General features: G+C 32.2%; 1 protein-coding gene across 3 annotated transcripts; it reads right to left on the reverse strand.

The window, feature by feature from the left end:
* Positions 1-5,639: 5,639 nt before the first annotated feature.
* Positions 5,640-17,350, reverse strand: LOC143068024 (ADP-ribosyl cyclase/cyclic ADP-ribose hydrolase-like). 3 transcript variants are annotated; one of them, XM_076241764.1, is made up of 8 exons: positions 17,112-17,350; positions 16,412-16,541; positions 15,613-15,684; positions 11,704-11,852; positions 10,339-10,412; positions 9,007-9,099; positions 7,190-7,276; positions 5,640-6,228 (listed from the first exon to the last, which is right to left on the reverse strand). In XM_076241764.1, the coding sequence occupies exons 3-8, from the start codon at positions 15,665-15,667 to the stop codon at positions 6,081-6,083; spliced, it is 606 nt and encodes a 201-aa protein (XP_076097879.1). In that variant the 5' UTR covers positions 15,668-15,684; positions 16,412-16,541; positions 17,112-17,350; the 3' UTR covers positions 5,640-6,080. The 3 variants fall into 3 exon arrangements, with proteins under 3 accessions (XP_076097879.1, XP_076097878.1, XP_076097880.1); XM_076241763.1 differs by having other exon boundaries at positions 15,613-15,700; XM_076241765.1 differs by lacking the exons at positions 15,613-15,684; positions 16,412-16,541; positions 17,112-17,350 and adding an exon at positions 13,837-13,855.
* Positions 17,351-25,553: the final 8,203 nt, after the last annotated feature.

The following is a 25,553-nucleotide window of genomic DNA, read 5'->3' on the forward strand; positions in this document are numbered from 1 at the left end:
TGTTCGACACTGTATGAACTAGATTATTTACTAACTTCGTGTCATCTTATCGTTAAAATTGGTATCTGTATGTATATTTATATTCCTTATCATATCCATTTAAACTAAAGCTAGAAATGTTCATGTTAGTCTTACCTATATAAGTAGAAGAGGGACGAAAAATATCATAGAGACAGTCAAACTCATAAATCGAAAATAAACTGACAACGCCTGGCTAAAAATGAAAGAAGACAAACAATAGAACACATGACACAACATAGAAAACTAAAGAATAATCAACACGAACCCCACCAAAAAACTGATCTCAGGTGCTCCGGAAGGGTAAGCAGATCCTGCTCCACATGTGGCACCTTATGTTATAAGAAATCCGGTAAATAGTCTTATTCGGTAGGTCACATTCATGAAAGAGAAGGGGATTGTAGTTACGACGTAAGGAACATATCCAATATCATTTCTGAAACGGTTATTCCATAACGCTCAACCAACTCCTGATGGCGTTCGTAAAGTTTACGAAGGGATGATTTCAACTTCACCATTTGAAACTCTGTTTTTAATAGCTTTCTTGTGAGATGATTCGGGTCTATGTATACAGAAGATGCAATATTTTGTTTGAGTAATGTTAAAGATAGCAGAGAGTATATTAGATAAGAGACCACACTAGCCCCAATAAATTACTTCTTTATCAATCAGACGTAACATCGAAGGAAAACACTAGTTAAGAACATATGATTAAGATAACATGACCTGAAACAAGCACAGCACTTGGTTTGGTTAAAGCAGATGTACGAGCACACAAAACGCTGTAAGAATCTTGGTCTATGAAAATTGATCGTTATTACTATACATCAGACTAAGACCTCTTTTAAATTGTGTTTTATTGTGCGTAATGCTGTGTGTGTGTGTGTTTAATCTACATTGGCTAGAGGTAAATGGGGAGGGTTGAGATCTCACAAAACATGTTTAACCCCGACGCATATTTGCGCCTATCCTAAGTCAGGAGCATCTGACCTTTGTTAGTCTTGTATGTTTTTTTTTTTAATTGAGTTCATTTATCTGTTTTGGAATTAAGTATGACGTCCTTTTCACTGAGCTGATATACATTTTTGTTTAGAAGCCAGCGACAAAATGCGTGTTATAAACATGCTAATGAGTGTAAAATATCTTTTTTGTTATTGAAAGCTGTTTCTCATATATATTTTAACAAAAACTGTACGTGAAATGGTCATTTTAGGTAAAATAAGTGAGGGTTGTAATGTTATAGTGACACCACAAGTGACTTACTGTACTAAAATGTCAAACTTATATTTAACCTTGTCGTTTATCAATAAAGCTGACGTAACGATGACATACTTGGATAAGTTTATTTTTTTGCAATTCCAGGGGTCAAATGAGGAATGTTATTTTTGCTCGGTATTCAGTTAGAACATGAGTTAACTTTAAACGAGGCAATATAAGTGCACCGGTGTTTAGATCTGGTTAATTTATACGCAATTAACCACCGTGTAGAACACCACATGTGGGGTGTCGACTTTGTTTGATACGGGGTGGCAATTTCGAAGCGAAGAAAAACTATCAAAGTAAGTTCAAGTATAAAAATTTCTTTTTTTAGAATTCTTAGTGCCATATACTGTATTGCACGGAAGGAACAGCAACATAATCTATTTCCTGCAAGCAGAAGCAGTCGATTTTAGTGATCTGTTTTCTCAAATACCTCTCCCTAATTTTCCGTTTTGCCGATTTTAAGGCTTCATATGCAAATTTCTGGATAAAAAACTACTTTAGACGAACTTCCCCCGTATCATGTATTAAGAATTGAATTCATATCATGGAATTTAACCAAATACCAGCTTCTTACTTAAAATTAATCGGTTTTAAAACTAGTTTTACATCAAAATATAAAGTGTCGTTCAGGGTGTCAGATTTTGCATCTCAAGGGGTAGAGGCTTTTGATAAAAAAAAGAATAGATTTGCATATAAATCGGTCTGCATCTGATACTTTTTAACTCAAACACATCTACTATAATATGATTACACATTACAAACTGAAGGAACTTCTTTTTGCCTGTTTTTTTTTTTAGTTTCAAGAAACATCTGATTTTGATTTCATCAAAAAATTTAAAAAAAAATGACTTAAAATATTTTGTTTCAAAAGCTGGAAAAGGATTCCTTTTCCTTTTCAGTCACTTTCATGGTCAGAAAAAAATCACGGCTGTAGCTCAATGCACTGAAACATGGAGGAAAATCATAGAGCAGATCTCTATAAAAGATTTGGCCGAAGCCACCAACTTTCAAACTCCATCATTGGCATCACTAGGAATCCTCTCAAAAGCACTCGTGCACGCCACGGAAAATCTCTCTTCACACGAATTTGATTACTCTCTCTGATGAAACACCCATCGGCATCGTTATCAAATGACAATACAGCTTTAAAATATTCTCTGAAACTGACATTATCAAGATGCTTGATTTCTTGATTGACAACATATTTGTTACTTTTTGAGGACGTGTTTTTCAACAGACTGTCGCCATTCCAATGGAAACCAATTGTGCCCGACTTGTTTCTTTATTATTATGAGGCCTCTTATCTTGATTAACACCTAGAAATTGACAATGAGGGTCGGTTGAAAACAAAACTTTATGACAAACGAGATGATTTCAGCTTCTCAATTGTGAACTTTCCATGTTTAAGTAGCAACACTCCAGCAGCGCCTGCATACGGAGTATATATTTCCCAATTGATACGATATTCCCGCGCTTGTATTTCCTATCATGATTTCCTTGATAGCGGGTTGCTGCTTACAAGGAAGCTGTTAAACCAAGAGTGCCAAATGGTGAAGTTGAAATAATTCCTTCTTAGATTTTACGGACGCCATCACGAGTTGGTTAGCCGTATTTGGCACAACTTTTTGGAATTTTGGGTCCTCAATGCTCTTCAACTTTGTATTTATTTGGCTTTTTTAACTATTTTGATCTGAGCGTCACTGAAGAGTCTTATGTAGACGAAACGCGCGTCTGGCGTATAAAATTATAATCCTGGTACTTTTGATAACTATTGACCGTTATGGAATAACCGTTTCACAGATGATATCGGATATGTTTCTCACGTCGAAACTACAATCCCCTTCCTTATTTATGAATGTGACCAACCGAATTAATCTATTTACCAAGTTTGTAATAACATGAGCAACACGACGGGTGCCACTTGTGGAGCAGGATCTGCCTACCCTTCCGGAGCACCTGAGATCACCCTATGTTTTTGGTGGGGTTCGTGTTGCCCAGTCTTCAGTTTTCTATATATGTTGTTTCTTATGTACTATTACTTGTCTGTTTGTCTTTTCATTTTTAGCCATGGCGTTGTAAGTTCATTGTCGATTTATGAGTTAAGACAATAAATTTCCTTTAGACAATATTTCTCTTCTTCTTTTCTTGGAGATGGTTAGATTTATGTCAAAAGAATAACATCGGAAATGTGGTATCGGGAAACAACAAAGAGGTTTAGGAAAACTGGCTACAGACTTTTTCACGGTAAATTTTTATAATTTATGGGTGGACCAAAAAGTATTGGACACATTACAGAAAACTTGTGTGAGCGCGGAATGGCCGATCCCTAAGACTCAAGAATTAATTTTGAAGTTCCAAGTCAAAAGATGATATTAGACTTCATCCCCATGTACCTTGATATCCCAAAGTTTGACCTCTGCTTTAGATACCTTGGTCCTAACGTTGAAACATTTCATCATGTTCCATGAGGCTGACATGATCTCCTTTATACGAGATGTCTACTGTGCTTTCATTAACCTAATGTGATTGTGTTCCAAATACGTCACTTGCACTAGAAAGAACCGAGTTGATACAAAAAAATGACACTTCCCACAAATTCTGTTAGCTGAAACAATGACGCCTGTAATCCACTGATCACAAACACAAATCTCGATTAACGCCAATTGTCACCTGCCATTCCTTCAAATTTTTGAACACACAATTTCTGGCGTATGGCGAGCTCTTTACAGTCTTTCAATCGTAGACCTATAACTCTAAGCGCCTCATGTACCCTTTTACAAAGAAAAAGTTCCAAAAACTTGTCCGTACCCAATAAATGTTTGCCTAGTAAAAAGTTAGTAATTTTATTCAAAATACTTATTTGGTCTTCAAGTAGTGTTTTTCTTTCATGTCAGCCTCCCATCTTCAAAACCGAACATATCTACATCTCCTTCCTTGCCATCTATCCCTGCTTTTTCCCGTCAGCACATAACATAAACTCATCATTTTGTTGGTTACGTAACATATTCAATACAGTATAAAGAATGCCTGAATAATTGACTTTGGGATATCAAGGTCCATGGCGATAAAGTCTGATAGTATCTTTTGGCTTGGAACTGCAAAATTAATTTCTGCATCTTGGTGATCGGCCATTTAGCGCTCACACATGTTTTCTGTAATGTGCCTAATACTTTTGGACCACCCACAAATATAAAAAAAAATACCTTGAAAAGGTGTGTAGCCAGTTTTCCAAAACCTCTTTGTTGTTACCCGATACCACATTTCCTATCTTATTCTCCTTGACAAACATCTTACCGTCTGTTGGTAAAGAAGATCAGAAATATTGTCTAAAGAATTTTTTTTTACCATGTGGATAAAACATAGAAAATCAGTAGCCAGATTAACTTTTCTTAGATTTTGAATCGCTGTTTTGAAATTGTTAAGAATAGTAGTGTCGTCGTCTTCATATTCCGTAAAGCATTTGATGATAAAGATGCCGGTTAGTGATTCATTGGAGAGAGTAATCGAAATCATTTTGGAGTGAGTGCTTTTGCAGCGTGCACAACTGCTTTTGATGGGAACCTGGTGAATAACTTTGATGCCAATGATGGAGTTTGACATTTGGTTGCTTCGGACAAATCTTATATGGAAGTCTGCTCTATGATTCGTCTTCATGTTTCGGTGCATTGAGTCACAGTCGTGACTTTGGGTCTTAACATGATATGGAAAAGAAATCCTTTTCCAGCTTTAAAACAAAATATTTTGAGTCATTTTTTACTATTTATGAAATCAAAAGCACATGTCTTATGAGAATTAAAATCAGGCTGAGAGAAGAACCTTTAGTTTTTAATGTGTTTTCATAATATAGTAGATGTGTTTGAGTTAAAAAGTATCAGATGAAGATCGATTTATATGCAAATCTATTCTTTTTTTTTTTTTTTTATCAAAAGCCTCTACCCCTTGAGATGCAAAATCTGACACTCCCAGCGACACTTTATATTTTGATGAAAAACTATATAAATGATACGGGCTGAGTTCGTCTAAAGTAGTTTTTATCCAGAAATTATGAAGCCTCAAAATCTGCAACACGAAAAACTAGGGAGAGGAACTTATTTTGATATTTTTTCTTCGCTTTGAAATTGCCACCCCGTGTCAAACAAAGCCGACACCCCACATGTGGCGTTCTACACGGTGATATACTAGATCGCATTAACTTAATCCTCGATATCATGAACGTGTCCTGCTACGCATGCTTAAACAGTCATTCGAATATTGACAATGGAAGGAGTTCGACACAATCAGAACAGAACAGAACACTATTTATATGTATCGTATTATCTGCAATTAAAGTGTCAAGGCTTCTTTGTTGTTTCGTGTGTTCATATTTTTATTGATATTAGAGTGAGTGAATTGTATATACACTGGCATACACATTATTGCATTACAAAAAGAAACATGAGCTTTAAGAAGCCATTACAACCAGCTGTTTAAAACTTCAGCAATATATGATGAGTTTATATATAAAGCACAAAAAAGTATACAAACAATCCCCGTCTTAATGATTGCGTATCACTCAAAACAAACCTGAAAGGCAACTGACACTAAATATAATAATCAGGCAACTTATATATTGTTCAATGCACTAGCTAAATATAACAATAAGGTATTGTATATATTCAATGTAATAGCTAAATATAATTATAAGGCAACTTACAAGTTATTTCACACACTAAATATTAAGTAAATATATGTACAGAAAAATGATACGACAGAATATTTATTACCAAATAGTAACAAAAGGTAATAATGAGATATGTATATTAAATAAGCATAACAATGATACATATTAAACCCAAGACATAATGATGGGATGTCACACATGTCAGATTAACTGCTGTCGATGTAGATAGTAAATGTTGACACCCTGCTTGTTCTGGATCATCAGCACACATTAACAAGTCAACGTCCCTGTAATAAGTCACTACATGTATATACAACTGAGACATATATTTAAGCAGTTTATTCTTATAAAGTAAATACTAACATATATGTATTTATTGCTGATGTACACATCACATGGAAAACAGTCTGTATTATGTAAAATAGAGTGTTCTAAAACTAGTATAGATCAACTATTGCAAATAAGACCTATGTGTACATTTCGTTAAAAAAGGAATACAACATGTTATAAGTTGAATGCATCCGAAGCTCTTTCCTGTGTTTGTCATTACCTGTAACGCTCAAAGACGATTTTTTTAGAAGTCAAGGATGTTAAGATTCGAAACAACTGTACAGCTATATAATCAAAAGTTACCTTAAATAAAAGCCAAATCCTTCCAAGGCCAACTTTGCATGAGTAAGTTGAAATGATAAAATTGAGAAAGGAAATAGGGAATGTGTCAAAGCGACAACAACCCGACAATAGAGCAGATGTCTGTTTTGTTCAAGCATCGTTAAAAATATAACGACATTTGATGAGACTGTCGTACAAGTGAGAGGTTTAGCGCTATAAAACCAGGTTCAATCCCCCATTTTCTACATTTGAAAATGCCTGTTCCAATTCAGGAATATGACAGTTGTTGTCCATTCGTTTGATGTGTTTTGTCATTTGATTTTGCCATGTGATTATGGACTTTCAGATTGAATTTTCCTCGGAGTTCAGTATTTTTGTGATTTCACTTTTTTCTGTATAGTCTCCAATTTATAAACGGACATATTTCAAAGGAATGTGTAGTCATTTAGAGTTTTTTATTCTTAAAAACAAATATTGCAAGCAAATAGATTTATCTAAGTTAAATATTTAACATAAAATGTTCATGTCATGTGAACAATTAGAAAGAGTGTATTTTGTGATTGAGGGTCATGCGTACCCTTTTAAATTGATCACTATTATGTTGGTTTTCTTGGTCTAACTTACTGTTACTCATACCTCGGATTATCAACACATACAGCAACTATTCCTTTTGCTTGAAATCTAGCACTTAAATCTACAATTGAATCACTGAAGCAGCTTTCTCTGAAATAGATATACAAAATAAGTGTCAGAGAACTGCCTAAATAGGACATTTTTTTCACATAGCTACAGTGATTTGTTGGACATAGAAAACATTTGACTTTTGACTATAATAAGACCTATTACTTTTAATAGAATTATATAAGAATGTATGCTTCGTTTACATCTCTGAATCGACCCATTTATGGCTTTTTGTTGTTGTCACGTTGACACGTTCCCCATCTCAATCCTCTATCTAATGGTTCACTCTCCATCTTAAATACTGCATTATTATGGACAGTGACATAATATTAAGGAAATTGGTAATTGATGAAAGGTAAATATCACAATATATGCGTGAGTTGCGCCTGAGTACGATCGCTACGTCTTAAGGTAGATTCGTGGTATATCGCCATCTTGGATTGTACAACCACAGTACAAAATCGGTCTAGTTATTTGCCCAAATCTGCAAATTTGGAGACAGATTTGCAATTTAATGCTTAGACTGTTTTTTTATGTAAAGAAACCTGTTAATTTGTTGTATTATTCAAAATACTTTAGCAAATATCAAATTGTTTTGTTTTCAAAATCATTTTTTCAAATGAGCCATTTAAGGGGAGATAACTCTTTTAGTACAAAATTTATACTGGGCCAATAGGGAAATGTTTAATATTTACTTGTAGCAAGAAAACAAGTTCGGTGACACCTTGTTTTCTTTTTATTTTCTTAAAACATATTATGAAACCTATCTTCTGACAATTTATTTCAACATTCTATCTCAATGAATTTTTGTTTGGCACACTAATGTTTATTTTCATGAACAAACTAACAAAATCTAGGCAATTTTCAACGACTCATAGCTTGAAAAATAGCACGGTGACCAATGCTTTTTATTATATTTTTGAAAAAAGCATAGTGAAATCTTCATTTTGGCAAATTATAAGAAAATTATGTCTCAAAAAATATATATACTTGTAATCTACCTTAACAAATATCTGTTTTCAATTAATTTTTCTTTGTACTAGGAGTAAGATATTTGGTATCTTACCACATAAACTACACGTAGTGAAACTTGTTTAATCAAATCGTTGTACGTATTAAAATAAATCGAAATTTAAGAGTAGCTTGATTATAAAGTTTGATTCATTATTTTAGAAATACAACACAAGAGATGGTTTACTAACTCATAAAAGAGGGACAGTCATAAATTAGGTCCTTCAAATCTGAAATTTTAAATTGCGATAATACGAAAACATATGTGAAACCGTCTTCTTTCAATTAAAAGAATTTGAACAATGGCGTCATAAGTGGTGTATGTGTGCATTCTAAAATTATGAATCAATGATCACAACCAAATTATATCAAAGTACTAGTAAATAATCCATTTCATTTCATTTTATTTTCTAAGCAGTACTTACAGCAATGGATCCGCCTTAATGAATATTCCATTCATTTCAAAAGAATCAGTACTTCCAGGAATGGATCCCCTTAAGTTATTATCCCATTCCTTTCCCACAAATAGGTACTTACAGGAATGACCGCCCCAAACTAAATAATTCATTTCCTACCTATCAAGCAGTATTTCAAGTAATGAATCCCCCTAAAGAAAATAATCTTTTCATTTTCTACAAATCAGTCTTACAGTAATGAAGCCCCTAAAGTAAATAATAAATTCTTTCCTTACAAAGAAGTACTAACATTAATCGACCCCCCTGAAGTAAATAAGTCATTCCGTTCTTCAAAGCAGTACTTACAGTATTGGATCACTCATATAATGCACCATTAGTATTGTTGCTTTCTTCACTTTATTTGCACTAATATTTGGTAGTTCTTTTGTAGTAAAGTACCTAAATTGCAAAACAAATGTCAGTTATACAACGGTATAAAAAATGTACACTATAAAACTAGCTAAAGTCCTTTCCGTCAATTTTGTGAAACTTTGGTAGCCGTCACTGATGATCAGACTTCCGATTTAAAGTTCGTAATTTGTGATTGATATAAAAAATATCAAAGCAACATTTCTACTTCAATCGGATGACTTTAAAATATCTATTTTGAATATACGTTTATATAGCGGAAACAAAGGTGTTCAGTTTTCTTACAAAGGATTCAGATGATTTTCATTTTATATCCTCAGCCCACATTTGTTATAACAGAAAGGTATTCTAAAAAGATTATTACCGTTAAAACGATAAATTTGATGCAAGTTTTTTTCAATCATGAGTTGTAGACGAATTTAAGCAATAACTTTAGTGGTTAATTTTGATTTTTCACCCTTTTTTTTTGGGGTGCTATTGTTTGAATTTTTGAGTCGATATTGTTTGATCAAAAATTATAAATAATGGACTCCAATTTGGAAGTTCACACATCAGTGGCAGCGAACAAAAGTTACAAAAATCCTCAGAAAGTTTTTTTGTTAGTTTGAATATTTTTAGTAAAAATGACAGAAACGATGTAATTAAATATAATTAAGTGGATGCCCCTCTTGTATTTTTCTTCCCTCTTTTTTGAATGTTTACCTTAATAGACATATTTGTTTCAAATTTCAGTACAGTACCGTCATTATGACTTTAAAATTCACGTTTGAATCTTCTTTGTGTATGCTATACATTAAGTACCAAGTCAGGAGTTGGGTATTTTTGTTATCTAACTTTTTAATAATTTTGTTTTCAAAAATATTTCAAAACCAATTAAGTGTTATTTGATTTTTCAATATTTTCTATAAAAAAGAAACAATTTTATAAAATTCTTTCTGAAATATAGAAACAACAAGCTTAAGTTGAATCACTTTGTGGGGACGATTTAATTATTATATTCCCATCATTTGCCAACCTCTTTTTACATCATCCTTTTTATCAATGCCAATTCTCTACATCTAAACATTCTATGTAACACGTTTTCTATGTTTGTCTAAGGGGCCCTGCACCTCTTAGTCTTTCTTTCTAGCGAAGTTTAGTGTTTAATCTACAGTTTAGCTTACCACAAAAAAAAAGTATAGTAGTAATATTCTGCTGCACATTTGAACATTTAAAATCACGCGAAAACTCATGTAAAATTTAGTTATAATGATCTTTAATGGTACATACGAATCTGGCCGAAAAGCTGGCGATCTGCTTGCATTGATCATGACATGGATATTCCCCTCTGCAAGTTTTGCAAACTACAAACAAAACAATAATGTATATTTGCGTCAGATAAAGACATCTTGAAAAACGTTTAAATAGAACATTCTGAAACTTCCGTTTGATACATCTTGTATAGTGGTACTCTTATGTAAAGATGAGTACAGTATTGGTCATACTTAGAGGCAACAGCGGTTTACCTGTGTTCAAAGTTAAAAGATCGATTGCAAAGATACTGATGATTGCAAAAAAAAACAATAAAACCAACATAAAACCGAAGGAATCACAATCAATTTGAAAAAGGGCGAGACTGGCTGAGTCGGCAGGAATAAACGCACTAGTCACATGTTTTTGTGGTCTTAGATTTGATGATATGTCATATAGACAAAATCAGTGACTACTGGAATAGTTATACCTTCGGGGACAAATATCAGACAGAAGTGACTTCTACCAATTTTAAAACATAATCAAAGATACCAATCTTACAACATAAGTTTGTCTATATAAGCATCATCAGTTTAGTTCGATACAAAATAGTTTAAAACCAATTACGTAGTTGAAGAGCATAGAAAACAAAAAGTATTCAAATTGTTGTGCTTAACAATGTAATATGATCAAGCCTTGGGAAAAATGTAAAAAACAGTGTTTTGAATGACTTTTACTGTGTATTAACTGTAAATAATTCATGTCAACGCAGTATCACTGACTTATTGGCTTCTGATACCCCATATCAACAAAATATCCGCAAAAACTAGTATCAATGTTCACTCAAGGGTTACCAAAAACAACACGAGAGTGTGAACCTGTTGTTATGTCAATGATACGCTCAGCATTCATAACAAATGCATTGATTTTTAAAAAGATCATCCTTTTAATGAAACGAATTTGAACTGACTTTCAATTTGTCCAATAAAAAATAAATGTTAAATTGGTACTGCTCACGTGCTTTTTTTAGCCAGCATTCAGATAGTGACTTTAATCGTATGTACTCTTATGGATCTTTAAGATTTTTGGAATTTGATTTACATCTGGTCATATGAAGAGTATGTAGTTTTATAGTAACTATGAAACATAATTTTTGATGATGATTGTAACTATATACTTAAGTATTTGACAGCATACAACGTTTTATATCAGGAAATATATTTGTTGTAATCTTGGTAGATATATCTTACACGTATACTTTGTCTTTTTAAACTCCATAGGTGACATAAATGGTTGCTGTGCTTGGCAATTATTTAAGTAAAACTTTAATTTCTAGGTATATGTTTTTGTACTCTTGCGCATGTTACTTACTGTCCTATTTACGCTTAAGGCATAAATACTTACATTTTGCGAGGCTGCAGACCAAAATACTGTTGTGGCAGTTTGTGAACACCGAGAACTTGTATGAAATCCTGGACAGGTTTCCAAATCTTTCTCAATACCGTCCGATTCTGTTGCATTACCACACCATACCATATTATCAAGTAAATACCCTATGCATAAATTAATATACATCTAAAGGTATCAATGTAATGTGAATGTTTATATAAGTGTAAAATGTAATAGTAGATACTCAAATAGATTAAATCGTCTTATTATACTATAGTTAAGTTATGTCTTGTCTTTCGGACACAAATAAATAATAATTTTGTTTTATAATGTCTTTCCTTGCAAGACTTCACACATCTATGTAAATATAACGAAATTTGATGACACTGTTGTAAAAGTGAGAGGTTTAGCGCTATAAAACCAGGTTCAATTCACCATTTTCTATACTTGAAAATGCCTGTACCAATTCAGGAATATGACAGTTGTCGTCCATTCGTTTGATGTGCTTTGTCATTTCATTTTGCCATGTGATTAGGAACTTTCCGATTGAATTTTCGTCGGAGTTCAGTATTGATTTTACTTTTTACAAAACCTAGTAGACTTTGAAGAAGAAAAAAAAAATAATTGGTATCATATAGTTCTTAACATCATTTTAATTAAATTTCAATATAGGATGTAATATATGCCAATTTTATTTAACTTAAATAAAGGCAACAGCAGTATATCGCTGTTCGAAATTCATAAATCGATTCAGAATAAAACAAATTCGGGTTACAAACTAAAACTGAGGGAAACACATCAAATATAAGAGGAGAACTACGACACATCAGAAACAAAACACTCAAATGTAACATACACAGAAACTAACCATAATATAACAATGGCCAGTTTCGTGACATGGTACAGGACATTTAAAAAAATAGTGGGTTGAACCTGGTTTTGTGGCTAGCCAAACTTCACGCTTTTATGGCAATGTTGAATATAAAATTAAAATGACAACATTACATGACAAGACTACAATACAAATAAATGGGAGAACATACACATTAATGTGATTATTTTTATAACTGTCGCTTTTTGTGTACCTTTTCAATAGTTTAATATAAAGCTAAAAGTACAAATTTTACTGCACCACACGTTCATCTTATATAATTATTGTCTCTTTATTGATGCCCAAAACCAAATGTTTTTAAAATCCAAATTATAATACAAATGGTAAAGATCTCACATAACCGGACACAGTAAGGAATCAGCACCCATTGTCTAATAAGATACATTCCTTATTATGAATTAATTTTAAGAATCTTTTTAACAGTAACTTATATCCTCAAAATTATTTTTGTTTAAGTGTCGGGCAGGCAAAAACTTATCGTAGTTTAACCTGTATGATCGAACGTTTTTTCTTACGCCAAACGTTTATACCTCATAATAGACATGTTCACCATAAGCCGATACGAAAACCAAAAATAGTTGTGAGGTAAATGGTAAATGTTTATAATGTTTAATTAATGCAACCTTGTTACTCCATTATATTGTGTGAAAATTGAATACACTAGATGGAGTATAACTTCAATTCAACAATTTACATGAATCTATCAAAAAATCAACGTGAAATACAACGGGAATTAAATATTAGATATACTAACGCAAGTTATATACAATTAAGATGTGGATTCAAATTTAATAAAATACATAAAAATGAGAGAATAAGACAGAGGAATAAAGGAGCGGTACATATAAGCTAGTAAAATAAACTTTTAATGGTTTTGATTTGGTTAAGATGTTACCCTATATTTGAACTAATGCTTTTGATGTTTGATTTTAACAAAACTTTAATTCATAAAGCTATCCATGAAATTATCCATAAAGCATTCAGATTAAAGATAACATGGCCTACAGCTGAAGAAAGGGATTCTATGAAGGGTGATAGGCCAGAATTGGAAGAGGTATTTGGATCTATTGATGACATTTACCGAAGACTAAATCGTCCAACCAAAAACATGCATTGCTCATTGTTGGGGCCTTACGGTGACATATAGTTGTTAATTTCTGTGTCATTTTGGTCTCTTGTGAAAGTTGTCTCATTGGTAATCTTCTTTTCTATATTGATTTATAATGCTATATCATATCAATGACGCAACGACTTACACATTGATGGATGTAATCGGTCCACACGATGTACTTGGCGATACCGTATATCCATCTGAAAATCATATTGCATCATCAGATACTGTAAGGCAGTTACGCAATCAAAATGCAAGAATCCGCGATCAAAGCAAATGATTCAATGAAAAGATTCGTGCGAGAAGAGTTTATGCAGAACATTCCATTAGACAAATTTAAATTTATAAAAATAAGAAGTTCTCTTTATAGACATAATCGGATCAATATTGCACCAAAACTATGTGCAGATCTTTCCCTACGACGAGACTTGCTTCATGAAAAATGTTCATCATACATGAATTGCATCAACATCTTAAATTGCATATATTTTGTATTACTGTATTCAATAATGGTTGAACTTAAGTTTGCTTTTTTTGATAGATTCATGTGAAATGATGAATTGAAATACATAATTATCAAAAGTACCAGCTTTTAATTTGATACGCCAGACGCGCGTTTCGTCTACATAAGATTCATCATTAACGCTCAGATTAAAAAGGTAGAAGAGCATTGAGGACCCAAAATTCCGAAATGTTGTGCCAAAACGGCCAAAGTATTCTATGACTGTGATAAGATCATTCTAAGTATTTCTAATAATTCATACTTTTGAAGTAATACTCCATCTAGTGTATTAAAATTACCAACAATACAACGGAGTTAAAGGGTTGAGTTATTTAACTTTATGAACATTTATCCTTTACCTCACTACTTTTTGTGGTTTCGGTATCGGTTTCGGTTTCAGTTTCGGTATCGGCTTATGGTGAACATGTCTAAAAAGAAGAGACGGGTAGTCCCCAACACTGATCATTCGAACTATATTGTTGAAATGTTGCAGGACCACCAATATCTGACTTTAAGTTTCGTTTCGACTTGTCATTGGTTTAAGAATACGAAGAATCGAACGAAGGACTGATGTTCAGGTGATCAAAATCAGTTAATAACAAAATATACAAATGATAGATAAAAATCTTTGAGTTTCTGTATTAAGGATGTACACCTCTGAGGAACCAAAAATTAAAACTAAACTTTTTTTCTTAACCTGATTTTTGGGTTTATAAGACTGTAACAAAATAATTGGTGAAGAAAAAAAATATCGTGGTGCACTTCTTTTTTTTTGCTACAGCCCTTTGAAAATGCCCAATTTTGATGATTTTCCCATTTTTCATCGATTTTTACCTATTTTTGGGTTATCGTGAAAAAATCACAGTTCCACAATTAAAACTTTTTTTCATACTTTCTGAAGTGGACAAATCTGAATATATTTTACCTAAGAAAACTATAGATAGGTTTTAATATAAGAAAGTTTTATCATATTTTGACGCTTTTTGTGTAAATTTACCATGCTGTCATTTTTGTATTTTTGTGATTTTTCTCAGTTTTAAGAATACAATGCACATTATTTTAACTTTTTGTTATACATGATTGAAAAAATGCATATCTAAGAAATTTGAAAAGACCAAAATGATAAGGGATGTACATGATTCTTGTAAAATCATTTTTGTATCCCTCACCCATTTTCTCAAAATTTTGGCTAAAAATACTGACTTGATTGGTCTTAAATTTTGAAAACTGGATTACTCAAAAACCATTCATTGTAAATACAAAATTTTTCACAAAGTTATGTTTGATTATGATATTTTTAAGATTCATTGATATTTTCCACTTGTATCATATGTTTTCGAAATTATTCAAGAACGAGATTTAAACGAGACTGAACGAGACTGAAAAGTCAGAAGAATACATCCTTAACAATATGCTCACCTGTTAATGTGTCTGCAATAGTGAAATATCGTCGGCCTTTATTGCTATAGCGCATGACAAGGGAATATACTCCTGACCAAAACATAAACTAAAAAAGATCTTCAAATGATTACATTCAACGTTATTCAATTCTCTAAATTTCGAACGTTATGTATTTTATGATTTTATCAGACAGATTAATATTTTGAATAAACAGCAGTCTAAGACATTTGATCTTTTTCAAAATCGGAAATAATGTGTATCTTATTTGCACATTTTCTTTGCTTTCCTGTTCTTTATTACAGTTAATTATTCAAATTAAAACATATTATTTTTATTGTTTCAGGAATAGATAACCTTGGCAAAACTTTAAGGAATTATGGTACTTAATGCTCTTCAACTTCGTACTTTATTTATTTGTATTACTTTTGTGGATTCGAGCGTCACTGATGAGTCTTTTGTAGAAGAACTGCGCGTCTGGCATAAATACAAAATTAAATCCTGGTCTCTTTGATGAGACTCTTTATTCATCTCCAACTTTATTAAATCACAAATTAACATAAATCTATTAATCGTACATGACCAAAACAAATCAAATCACTTTCCCGCTTATCTGTTCAACATATTTTCATATATAGGGAAATAAATCAAGCATTTAATTTTTTAAAGATAAGAAATCGTTATAATGAGTTTCTGAAGTAGTGTACAGCATATACTCTCAATATCAAATGCATCACACTAAAGATTGTAAACAAAGGTACACAAAACCGTAAGGGATGCATTTAAAAATCATCATGAAACTTAAAATAAAATTTCATACCTTATTTCCCGGAACAGCATGTTCACTTGCACGTAGAAAATCTTCGTAGTTACTTTGATTGAAATTACATTTCGATTGAAATTCTACTCCTCTGATGAATTTCTGCCACAAATCGTCGCAGTCAATATTCCTGTAAACAATAAAGCGTAACACTTTTTTTTTTTTTAGGTTTTATGATTTTTAAAAGTCCTTCACAAGAATGTAGTGTCTATTGTCGAGAAAAATAAATGTTCAGGTGTGGGCCTTATCGAACCTTCTCCTTTCCTTTTATGTAGTCGTGAACTTCCCATTAACCATGATTAAAAGACGCGCCTAGCAGTAGCAAAAACTGTAACCTTAGATTTTACATATTGACATTGTCCTGTATTCAAGTTAGTAAGCCAGACATTTGCCAATGAATAAGGCTTTTCATTCAGCATGATTTCTGTGCATTTTTTGCGGATTAAAATATTTCTGTGAATAAACCCACAGTCTTCTTGACCTCGTACAGAAGAGCGTCTGTAGACATGTTAAAAAAGGATTGAATTCGGATTTAAATCAGTAATAGACTTTTTCATATACTTTAATTACCTCAAATATAATGAATATTGAATTATATCGATTAAAGTCATTTAGGCCATCAAATTTAATTTTATGTACTCGTGAAATCACCATTAATAATTCAAGATGCATGTAGCAGAAGAAAAAAACGTAACCTTACCTTTTACAAAATGAGATTGTCCCGTATTCAGATTTGTAAGCCAGACATTTGCCAATGAATAAGGTTTTCCATTCTGTATAATTTCTATGCATATTAATACATCCATATGATAAAACATATCCAAAAGAACATATTAGCGTTATAGTAAGATATTTAGCCATTACTTTTCAAGATAATTGTATGATACTGATTAGCGCTGCGGTTATATTTAGATAACGTCTCAGACCACCAAAGTAAACATATTATCGAGGTAAGAACGTATGCTATGTAAAGCTCAAGGTTTGGGTACAGGTCAACGAGAATGTTTGATTAAAAGTATATACAGCCCTTGAATGATGCAACCCTCTCATTTACACAATTGTTTACCCTCTATGTGATATGCACAATTGTTCACCCTCATGTGATATGCACAATTATTCACCCTCATGTGATATGCACAATTGTTTACCCTCATGTGATATGCACAATCAAACCATGTACAATCACATTCAGTGTTGAAATCGGGAATGTGTCAATGAGACCTCAACCCAACCAAAGAGCTGAACACTGCATAAGGCCAACAATTGGTCTTAACTATAGCGAGAAAATCCCGCACCTGGAGTCGTCTTTCGACTGGCCTCGAGCTCTTAACGAAAATGAGTTCGGTGATGATGGACGTCATACTAAACTATGTCTATTTGAATCATTATAATTTTTTATATCGTAAATCTACATTAATTTAAATACGCTATGTTATATAACGAGGCTGTCGTTGCTGCCTTAATTGATTCTTGACTTATAACTTATTAATAGATATAATGTCTATCAATCAAATATCATGTTGTGAAAGGTTATGGGTAGTTTGTGTATCTTTATGGAGCATCTTAGATTTTGTTAAGACATCTACCTTAATTGCATGATAGTAATTTGAAATGTTTAAAGATTATAATCAAATAAAACAATCATGTGTTAGGTTTTCGGGCTTATACTATTTTGAAACATTCAAATAAAATGTTTAATACTACAAAATGAATTTATAAAAATGTTTAATACTACAAAATGAATTTATAAAAATGTTTAATACTACAAAATGAATTTATAAAAATGTTTAATACTACAAAAAGAATTTACATCCGTAAATCTGTAACGCTCATTATTTATAAATGGCTGAAGCTGGAATTTAGCTGTTTTCTTTAAAAACAAATCTTTGACCGGAATTGCATATAAATAGTAGTTGTATCATTGGGTGGTTAGTTTAAGAAACACTCATACTAGATTATTGTCAGGGACACATTTCCCATTAGGTTATAAAATATTTTGGCCAAGTGATAGTTTCTTAAAGAAATAACGATCATATGTCACAACATATCAGTAAGTCCCGTCAGTTGCTCACATACGAACATGATAACGATGGGAAAATGTAAACTGTTGTTTTATCAAGTTTGATACCATGTCCGATCTTTGTAAAAAATCTAGACGATACATACCAATGTATTATTTTCTTTTTTACGAAAAAAGGGGAGGCAAATCTTGCTCCATATTTGTTTTATAACAAAAATAGGTTTATGTATATATAGCACCAAGAGTCAAGGCTTATACTATTTTGAAGCATTCAGACGAAATGAAACGTAAGACAATTTCCAATGACTGTATGTAGATTTGTCGAATTGGACAAATGGCTTTATCTTAATAAACCAGCAAAATTAGAACTAATTATACACGGTCTGCTTAAATAAGTTGTTTAAAATATTTTCATATTTCAAAGAAATCGAATGTTTCCAACATACCATAACTTACACGCGTTAATCAACCAATCAAGGACTGTAGATACGTTTTCAACAGAACGAGCTCAAATGACCTGATTGCCTGTGACTTCAGTTATTGTTCTTTGATTTTCGTTATCTTAAAATATAGACCGTGAATAACTTGTACATTTTCTTCATAGACCTTCCGAAATTAGTTTGCTTTGTTTGATGTATAAAATAACAAGAACAACAAGAATTCGCATGAAATAAGCTATAAAAATAGTGGGTTATTTACAGGTAAAGTATTAGTTAAAAAGAATTATTCATAGTTTTGATCGCTCATCTTATTTAAGTGGAGCAAACACTTTGGAAACTGTCAAGACAAGCATTGACCTTATCATGTTTAAACAAAGTGATGATAAAGTGTTTACCATACTACCTCAGAAGAAGTGGAATTTACATAAAAGCTTTACTATGTATGAATGTTATGAATGTTATGATTTTTATCTTTTCTTTAAATATTTTCTAAATATAAAAGTTAGTAAATAAATCAGACACTAACAACATACTAAATACAAGTCCTCGGTTAGCAGATTAAAAGTTTAAAATCAATGGTTTTCAATTTCCCATCTATTTTTATTAGATCATTAACTTATCTGACGTTGGCATCAATATTTTTTTTGTTTTCAAACGATGTTAATTTTCCGTAACCATTTATGATAATGCTAAAGGGTCTTCTAGAAATAAATCAACGTAACGTGTCGTTTTTCAAAAACATTCTTTCTAAAATTGTATTTGCCAAAAAATAAAAGGTTGCAATGTCATGAACGAAGGAAAAATACGTCATGGTAAATCATTTGAAATTAATAGACTCGAGAATGGAACTATGTAATGTGTCAAAGCGACAACAACCCAACCAACAAGCAGAAAACAGCACAAGGCCACTAATGAGTCTTCAAAGAAGCAAACCCGGCACCAAGAGTTAGCTACCAAGCAAAAAGACAATAATAAACAAAAATAAGAAAAGACATCTAGCAGTCACTGACACGTGAAGCGCCAGACCTCAATAAAACTGATCGAAAGATTATGTCTTCATCATATGAAATCATCGTAAAGAATACGATAAGAACATAACCTGGGTCATGCCAAAACTTGCTTTAGAATACATGTGTTTATTTCCGATATAAAGACCTATGAAATCAAGTTTGATAAAACATCTCAAGATTCTAGTCCGCACATGATAAGTTCATATATCCAACTTCTTTAAAGTTTTATGTTTAATGTTTCACGTTAGGGTATCGTAAATATTTTATCACTTTTGTGTTATGATGACAACTACGATGGAGATTAATAAGACGACAACAATGGTGAACTTCGTGTTAGGGACATCAAAACATGGAAACAAAAAGCTGAGATCAGATGTTGTTAAATTAAGTCACAAAATATCAAGCTGAATGTTAAATAGATTTTGAACTACTTTACCCCCAGCAGAGCTATAGAAAAATAGTACATTAACAATAAGAACGTAAATATAGACGCACTGAGATTACTTGATATATTTATTTGTTATAAAACACTTTACGTAGCCCTATTAACCCCTTATCAAGGCTCATCCATCATCATTGCCGAACACATAACTCATTTGAAAAGGTCTTCCCGAATCGATTAGACACACTGACAGAAATATTTGCCAGTGGTCTTTATACTCAAACAACGATTCACTCATAAATGCATGACTGAAAAAAAGGGTGAAGTTAATTGTTTGTTTGTGTAGTATCTCAGATCCGTTAAGATACAATTAGAAATAAAAAAAAAAAAAACATTACCCCCTCCCTTTGCCAAATACAAAATGTACTCCTTGGAGAAAAAAATACCATTTGAAACAAACAGAAAAGATAGAAATGTAGTGATCCTTAACATCGCAATTATTTTTCTTCGTCTGCATGTAAGTACGCTGATGGCGAGCCTAGTACGACGGTTTTAATGCGTAATCGAGGCATCTTTAAAATACTGCAAATCATCCAAAATGACTTTCTTAAAGGAGATTTAAAAACTTCAAAACACACACTGAGAATTAAAAATTACACACTGAGAATTAACTATTACACACTGAGAATTAAAAATTACACAGTGAGATTTCATAAAGACGCACTGAGATTACAAAAATGAAAAACACACACTGAGAATTGAAAATTACACACTGAAAATTGAAAATTACACGCTGAGATTTCAAAAAGACACACTGAGAATTAATAAACTGCATGAAAATACACACTGAGAATTTGAAATTACACACTGAGAATTGTGCGCACTTTTTATGCACATATATCTAATTAGCATACTTAATCTGAATTTATTAAAACAACTAAGGGATAGAACTCGTTAGTCCTTCGATTTGGTTCCAAATTATTTATAAAAAAAACTTTAGAAATACAAGAAAATTACCCACTTACTCTTTATTACAAAATATAACCAAATGGTGAAAAATTTTATTAAAATTATATGAAAACATTGAAACAATCTCCAAAAAAACAAAGAATGCAGTGAATTTTTTACTCAAGTGTCTATTATAGCATATAAAAAACTCATCATAGATACCAGGATTACATTTTGTATATACGCCAGACGCGCGTTTCGTCTACAAAAGACTCATCAGTGACGCTCGAATCCAAAAAAATAAAGTACGAAGTTGAAGAGCATTGAGAACCAAAATTCCTAAAAGTTTTGCCAAATACAGCTAAGGTTATCTATGCCTTAGTATTTCAAAAAAATTTGTAAACAGTTAATTTATAAATAAAACCATATCGACGATAATTCATGTTAAGTCTTGAAATTTATTACGAATGTTGGTTGAAGGAATCGCATTTCATTATTATGACAAGAGTTCTTGAGATCAAGATATTAATCTGTTGAAATGTTCATTAGTAATTTGCATATTAATCTCAGTGTGTATTTTTGAAATCTCAATGTGTGTTTTTCAATTTATTTCAGTGTGTAATTTTGAATTCTCAGTGTGCCTTTTAAAATCTCAGTGTGTAATTTGAATTATCAGTGTGTGTTTGTTTTTTTTTCAATCTCAGTGTGTAATTTCGGTTTCTCGGTGTGTTATTTTAGGTTTTAAATCTTAGTGTGTTTTTTTTTTTTTTTTTTTTTTTTTCAGAAAAAAGGGTTTAAACATAGTTTTGACGAGAACGGCTTGCCATAGGGCGGGGGTCTGAATCAGAAATTTTTCTCGCGTGAAAGTTTATAATTAGTTTTTTTTTCGATGGTACCAATTCAATATTTAACACTATAATGTATGGGGAAACTTTGGATTCAGAATATTTTTTCATTCTAATCATCTGAATGACCCGATTTTTTTAAATCAAATTGTGAAAACATCCATCCCCCTTTTTTTTTAAAGTCAAATGGTCGTACCCTAACTGCTAGAAAAGTTGTTCGAAAATTAGAATTCGGTTCTACGTAATGAACATTTAAATGACATATAGTTTACAAGTGTGAACAAATCTTATGTACAGGTAGCTTATCAATGTGTATAGATGTGAACAACTTTAATGTGAAACAAGTGTACATTACATTAAACCAAATGTAAACATGTTTACTCTACACGGCGTTTGGTGTGAACACGGCCTTAGATGATACACGAACTCTTTTGAGTTCTTACACAGACACTTTTTATGAATAGAATCACCCGTGCATCAGTGAGTTCATGGGCACTTTAAATTTCAATTCGATTTGAATTTTCTGGTTCACCGACATATTTCCTGTCTTTTTAAAAATAAATTGTGTACGTTAGAATCATTTTTTTTAATCTAGCAAAATAGTATTCATATCACTACACAAAGGGATTAGTCATTTAACTTTAAAAAAAAAGGGGGGAACTCCTAGAAAAGTTATTTTGATCCAAAATTTTATGAGAAGAAATTTACTGTGGTTAAGCAAATTACAAATTAATGTTCTTCATGATTCCTGATTTTCCAAATACCGTATATATAATAGTGCTAATTAAAAAAAATATATATTTACTTGAGTGATGGCGTTAAAAAACTAAATAATTTTCATACTAAGAAAAAAACATACCGCCTCCCTTTATGAAGCAAAATAATCGGCCAATAAATGCATTTTATTCAATATATAGACATGAATAGTATTTTGGACAATGCCAAAAGTAAAGAAATATGATGATACCGACGTTTATATTTCAATAAAAAAGGACAGGAAATATGTAAATAAATATCAAATCTTATCAAAAGATAAAATTCCTATCAGCTCACCAATGCGATTGATCCTATAAATAAAAAGTGTCCGTGTAATACATGTCTAAATAGTGATCAATTTTCGACGGTAAGCTGCGATTGGATCACTTAGTAACACGTGTTTAATCCCGATCAACACTTGCAGAGACGAGCATGAATTTAAATCATAGTAGATGCCTAAGTATTATCTCATTACAAGACAATATCCATTTTTTTCAAAACCTTTCATTCACTAACGAAGTAGGAAATTCGTTATTTTGATACATTTATATTGTTATTGAATTGATATCTAAGTTGAATTCATATATATGTAGGACTCGGATGTGCAATGGGGACACTGAAGTGCGATGGTCACGCTGAAGTGCGATGGTCTACGCCAAAGTACGATGGTCCTTTCGCTGAAGTGCGATGGTTTTGTGTATAACGTTTGAATAATATGACGTTTTCAAAATACAACATGGATTCGCAGGCAGGAGTATAGGGTTTTGTAGATGAAGGTTTCATGCTAACAAAGAAAAGCAAGGAAATAAGAAACAAACACACAATTCAAGTCCCGAACAGTTTTAAGCATTACATGTTGAGGTTAAAAACATTTTAGGCAGCAAGCGGCTGAAAGATGAACTTGGTCACCAAATGGGCTAACCAGTATTCTGAATTATGCCGCAGACTTTTGTACGATAAATACAATATACTAATCTAAATATTAATCTTAATTTATCTTACGGTAAGCGTCACATCATTTTATGTTGGCAATTTAAAGATTAAAAAAAATATGATAGTATTAGCAATGTTTCAATGATTTTGTTACATCAAGTTCATATAATGTTGTTTTATTTCCGAGATATTTTTGTTTTGTTTTGAAAGAACACCGTCGCCCTTGGTTTTTTTTAGGTTTCAGTCTAAAACATGTTAGACAGAAATTAACCTGACTAAACCCTACGTGTACTTCTCAATTTATCATCCTCATCTTTGTTTTCCGTGAAATAATTGACAAGCTTCGTTATTAGTAAAGTATAAATTTACTTGTCGGTATTTTTACTTCGTGGATACTGTTCCGACATTTAAGTTACAACATGTCTATATAAAGTGAAGAAGAATGTGAGCAATGACTAAGTTTTATCATATATTTAAGTACATGAGATGGACACTTCTTCGTACTATTATAAAGACCTACACGCTGAATCTTTTTTTTTATTATTTCTCATTTGAACACCTTATTCCATACTCTTGCGTGCTAAAAGAATAATTGGAGACTTGGAAAATTAGATTAAAACAAAAATTAAAGTCTTTGGTTTGATCTAAACAGACGTTAAAACATCTTCCAAATAAGAGGCTAGCAGCCAACTTTTAATGGTGTTATTTTATTACAACAGCCCATGTGAATTAATCTTTTACTCAAAGTCTTAAGTTGGCCATCGCACTACAGCGTAACCACCATCGCACTTCAGCGTAAATATCAACAAGTTAACGTCACAATGTTACCATCGCACCTCAGCGTGTTAACCACCGCACTTCAGCGTAGACCATCGCACTTCAGCGTGACCATCGCGGTTCCGAGTCCTACTTATATATACATCAGGGGCGGATCCAACCATTTAAAAAAGGGGTATCGTACCTAGGACAAAAAGGGGGGTCCAATTATATGTCCCCATTCAAATGCATTGATCGTCCAAAAAAGGAAGTAAAACCCCTGAAACCTCTCCTCCTTTCCGCCACTGAATATTAAAGTCATGTATTTGGCATCAAACGTATTTTTACGATTTTTTTAAAGGGGGAATGGGGGAATGGCATGTCACATCCAGCATTTTTTCATCAAAATAAAGATCAAGCCTGTTTATTAAAAAATAATTTAGCCCCCGACCTCACCCATCCCTCCTTTCTGTTCCCCCATAAATTTCGAACGTTAGCTTACTCTACACTTAAATCTTTCTTTAATATATAACTGTTTTATGAAGTTGCATTTGTAAAAGTCTCAAATGTGTAAAACATTCATCTTTTTCTTGAAATGGTCGTTTTTTTAAATGAAATTATGAGTTTCTTGATTTTTTTTCTAGAAAAAAACTCTCGGCTAAAGGGAAATGAAAAGAATGTGTTTAAACTATATCTTACATTTAGTACTTTATGGCCATTTAAGTTTCTCAAAAATTCAGTCTTGCAAATTGTACTACTGCTCTCTTGAAATGTCGTATAAGTCAGATACAAAACAAAGGTAACAAAAAAACAAGCCGGAAACAACCTGTCGTATAGTTTTTCTGCACTTGACCTGACTACTCGTGCAGAAAAAAAAATCCGGCGCCGTTTGTTACCGGCCTGTTTCTTATAATCTGTATCTAATACATAATGCATGGGATTCATGCTACACTGTAACCCGACAATGGACAATGTCTTATTACTGTATTCTATAATTAAAGCCTTTGTATGGGGTCGATAATTTGACCTTCTCTTGAAAATAAGTTTCTACA

Source organism: Mytilus galloprovincialis, chromosome 3 (assembly GCF_965363235.1).
Source record: "Mytilus galloprovincialis chromosome 3, xbMytGall1.hap1.1, whole genome shotgun sequence".
In the NCBI taxonomy this organism is placed as follows: Eukaryota; Metazoa; Mollusca; class Bivalvia; order Mytilida; family Mytilidae; genus Mytilus; species Mytilus galloprovincialis.

Excerpts from the sequence above, each read along its gene's own strand:
- LOC143068024 (XM_076241763.1), bottom strand. The coding sequence starts at position 17,272 with ATGGCTAAATATCTTACTATAACGCTAATATGTTCTTTTGGATATGTT. Across the intron at positions 11,853-15,612 it reads TATTGCAGACACATTAACAG|GGTATTTACTTGATAATATG; the intron begins GTGAGCATATTG and ends ATTTATGCATAG. Across the intron at positions 6,229-7,189 it reads GTATGTGTTGATAATCCGAG|GGACGTTGACTTGTTAATGT; the intron begins GTATGAGTAACA and ends GACTTATTACAG.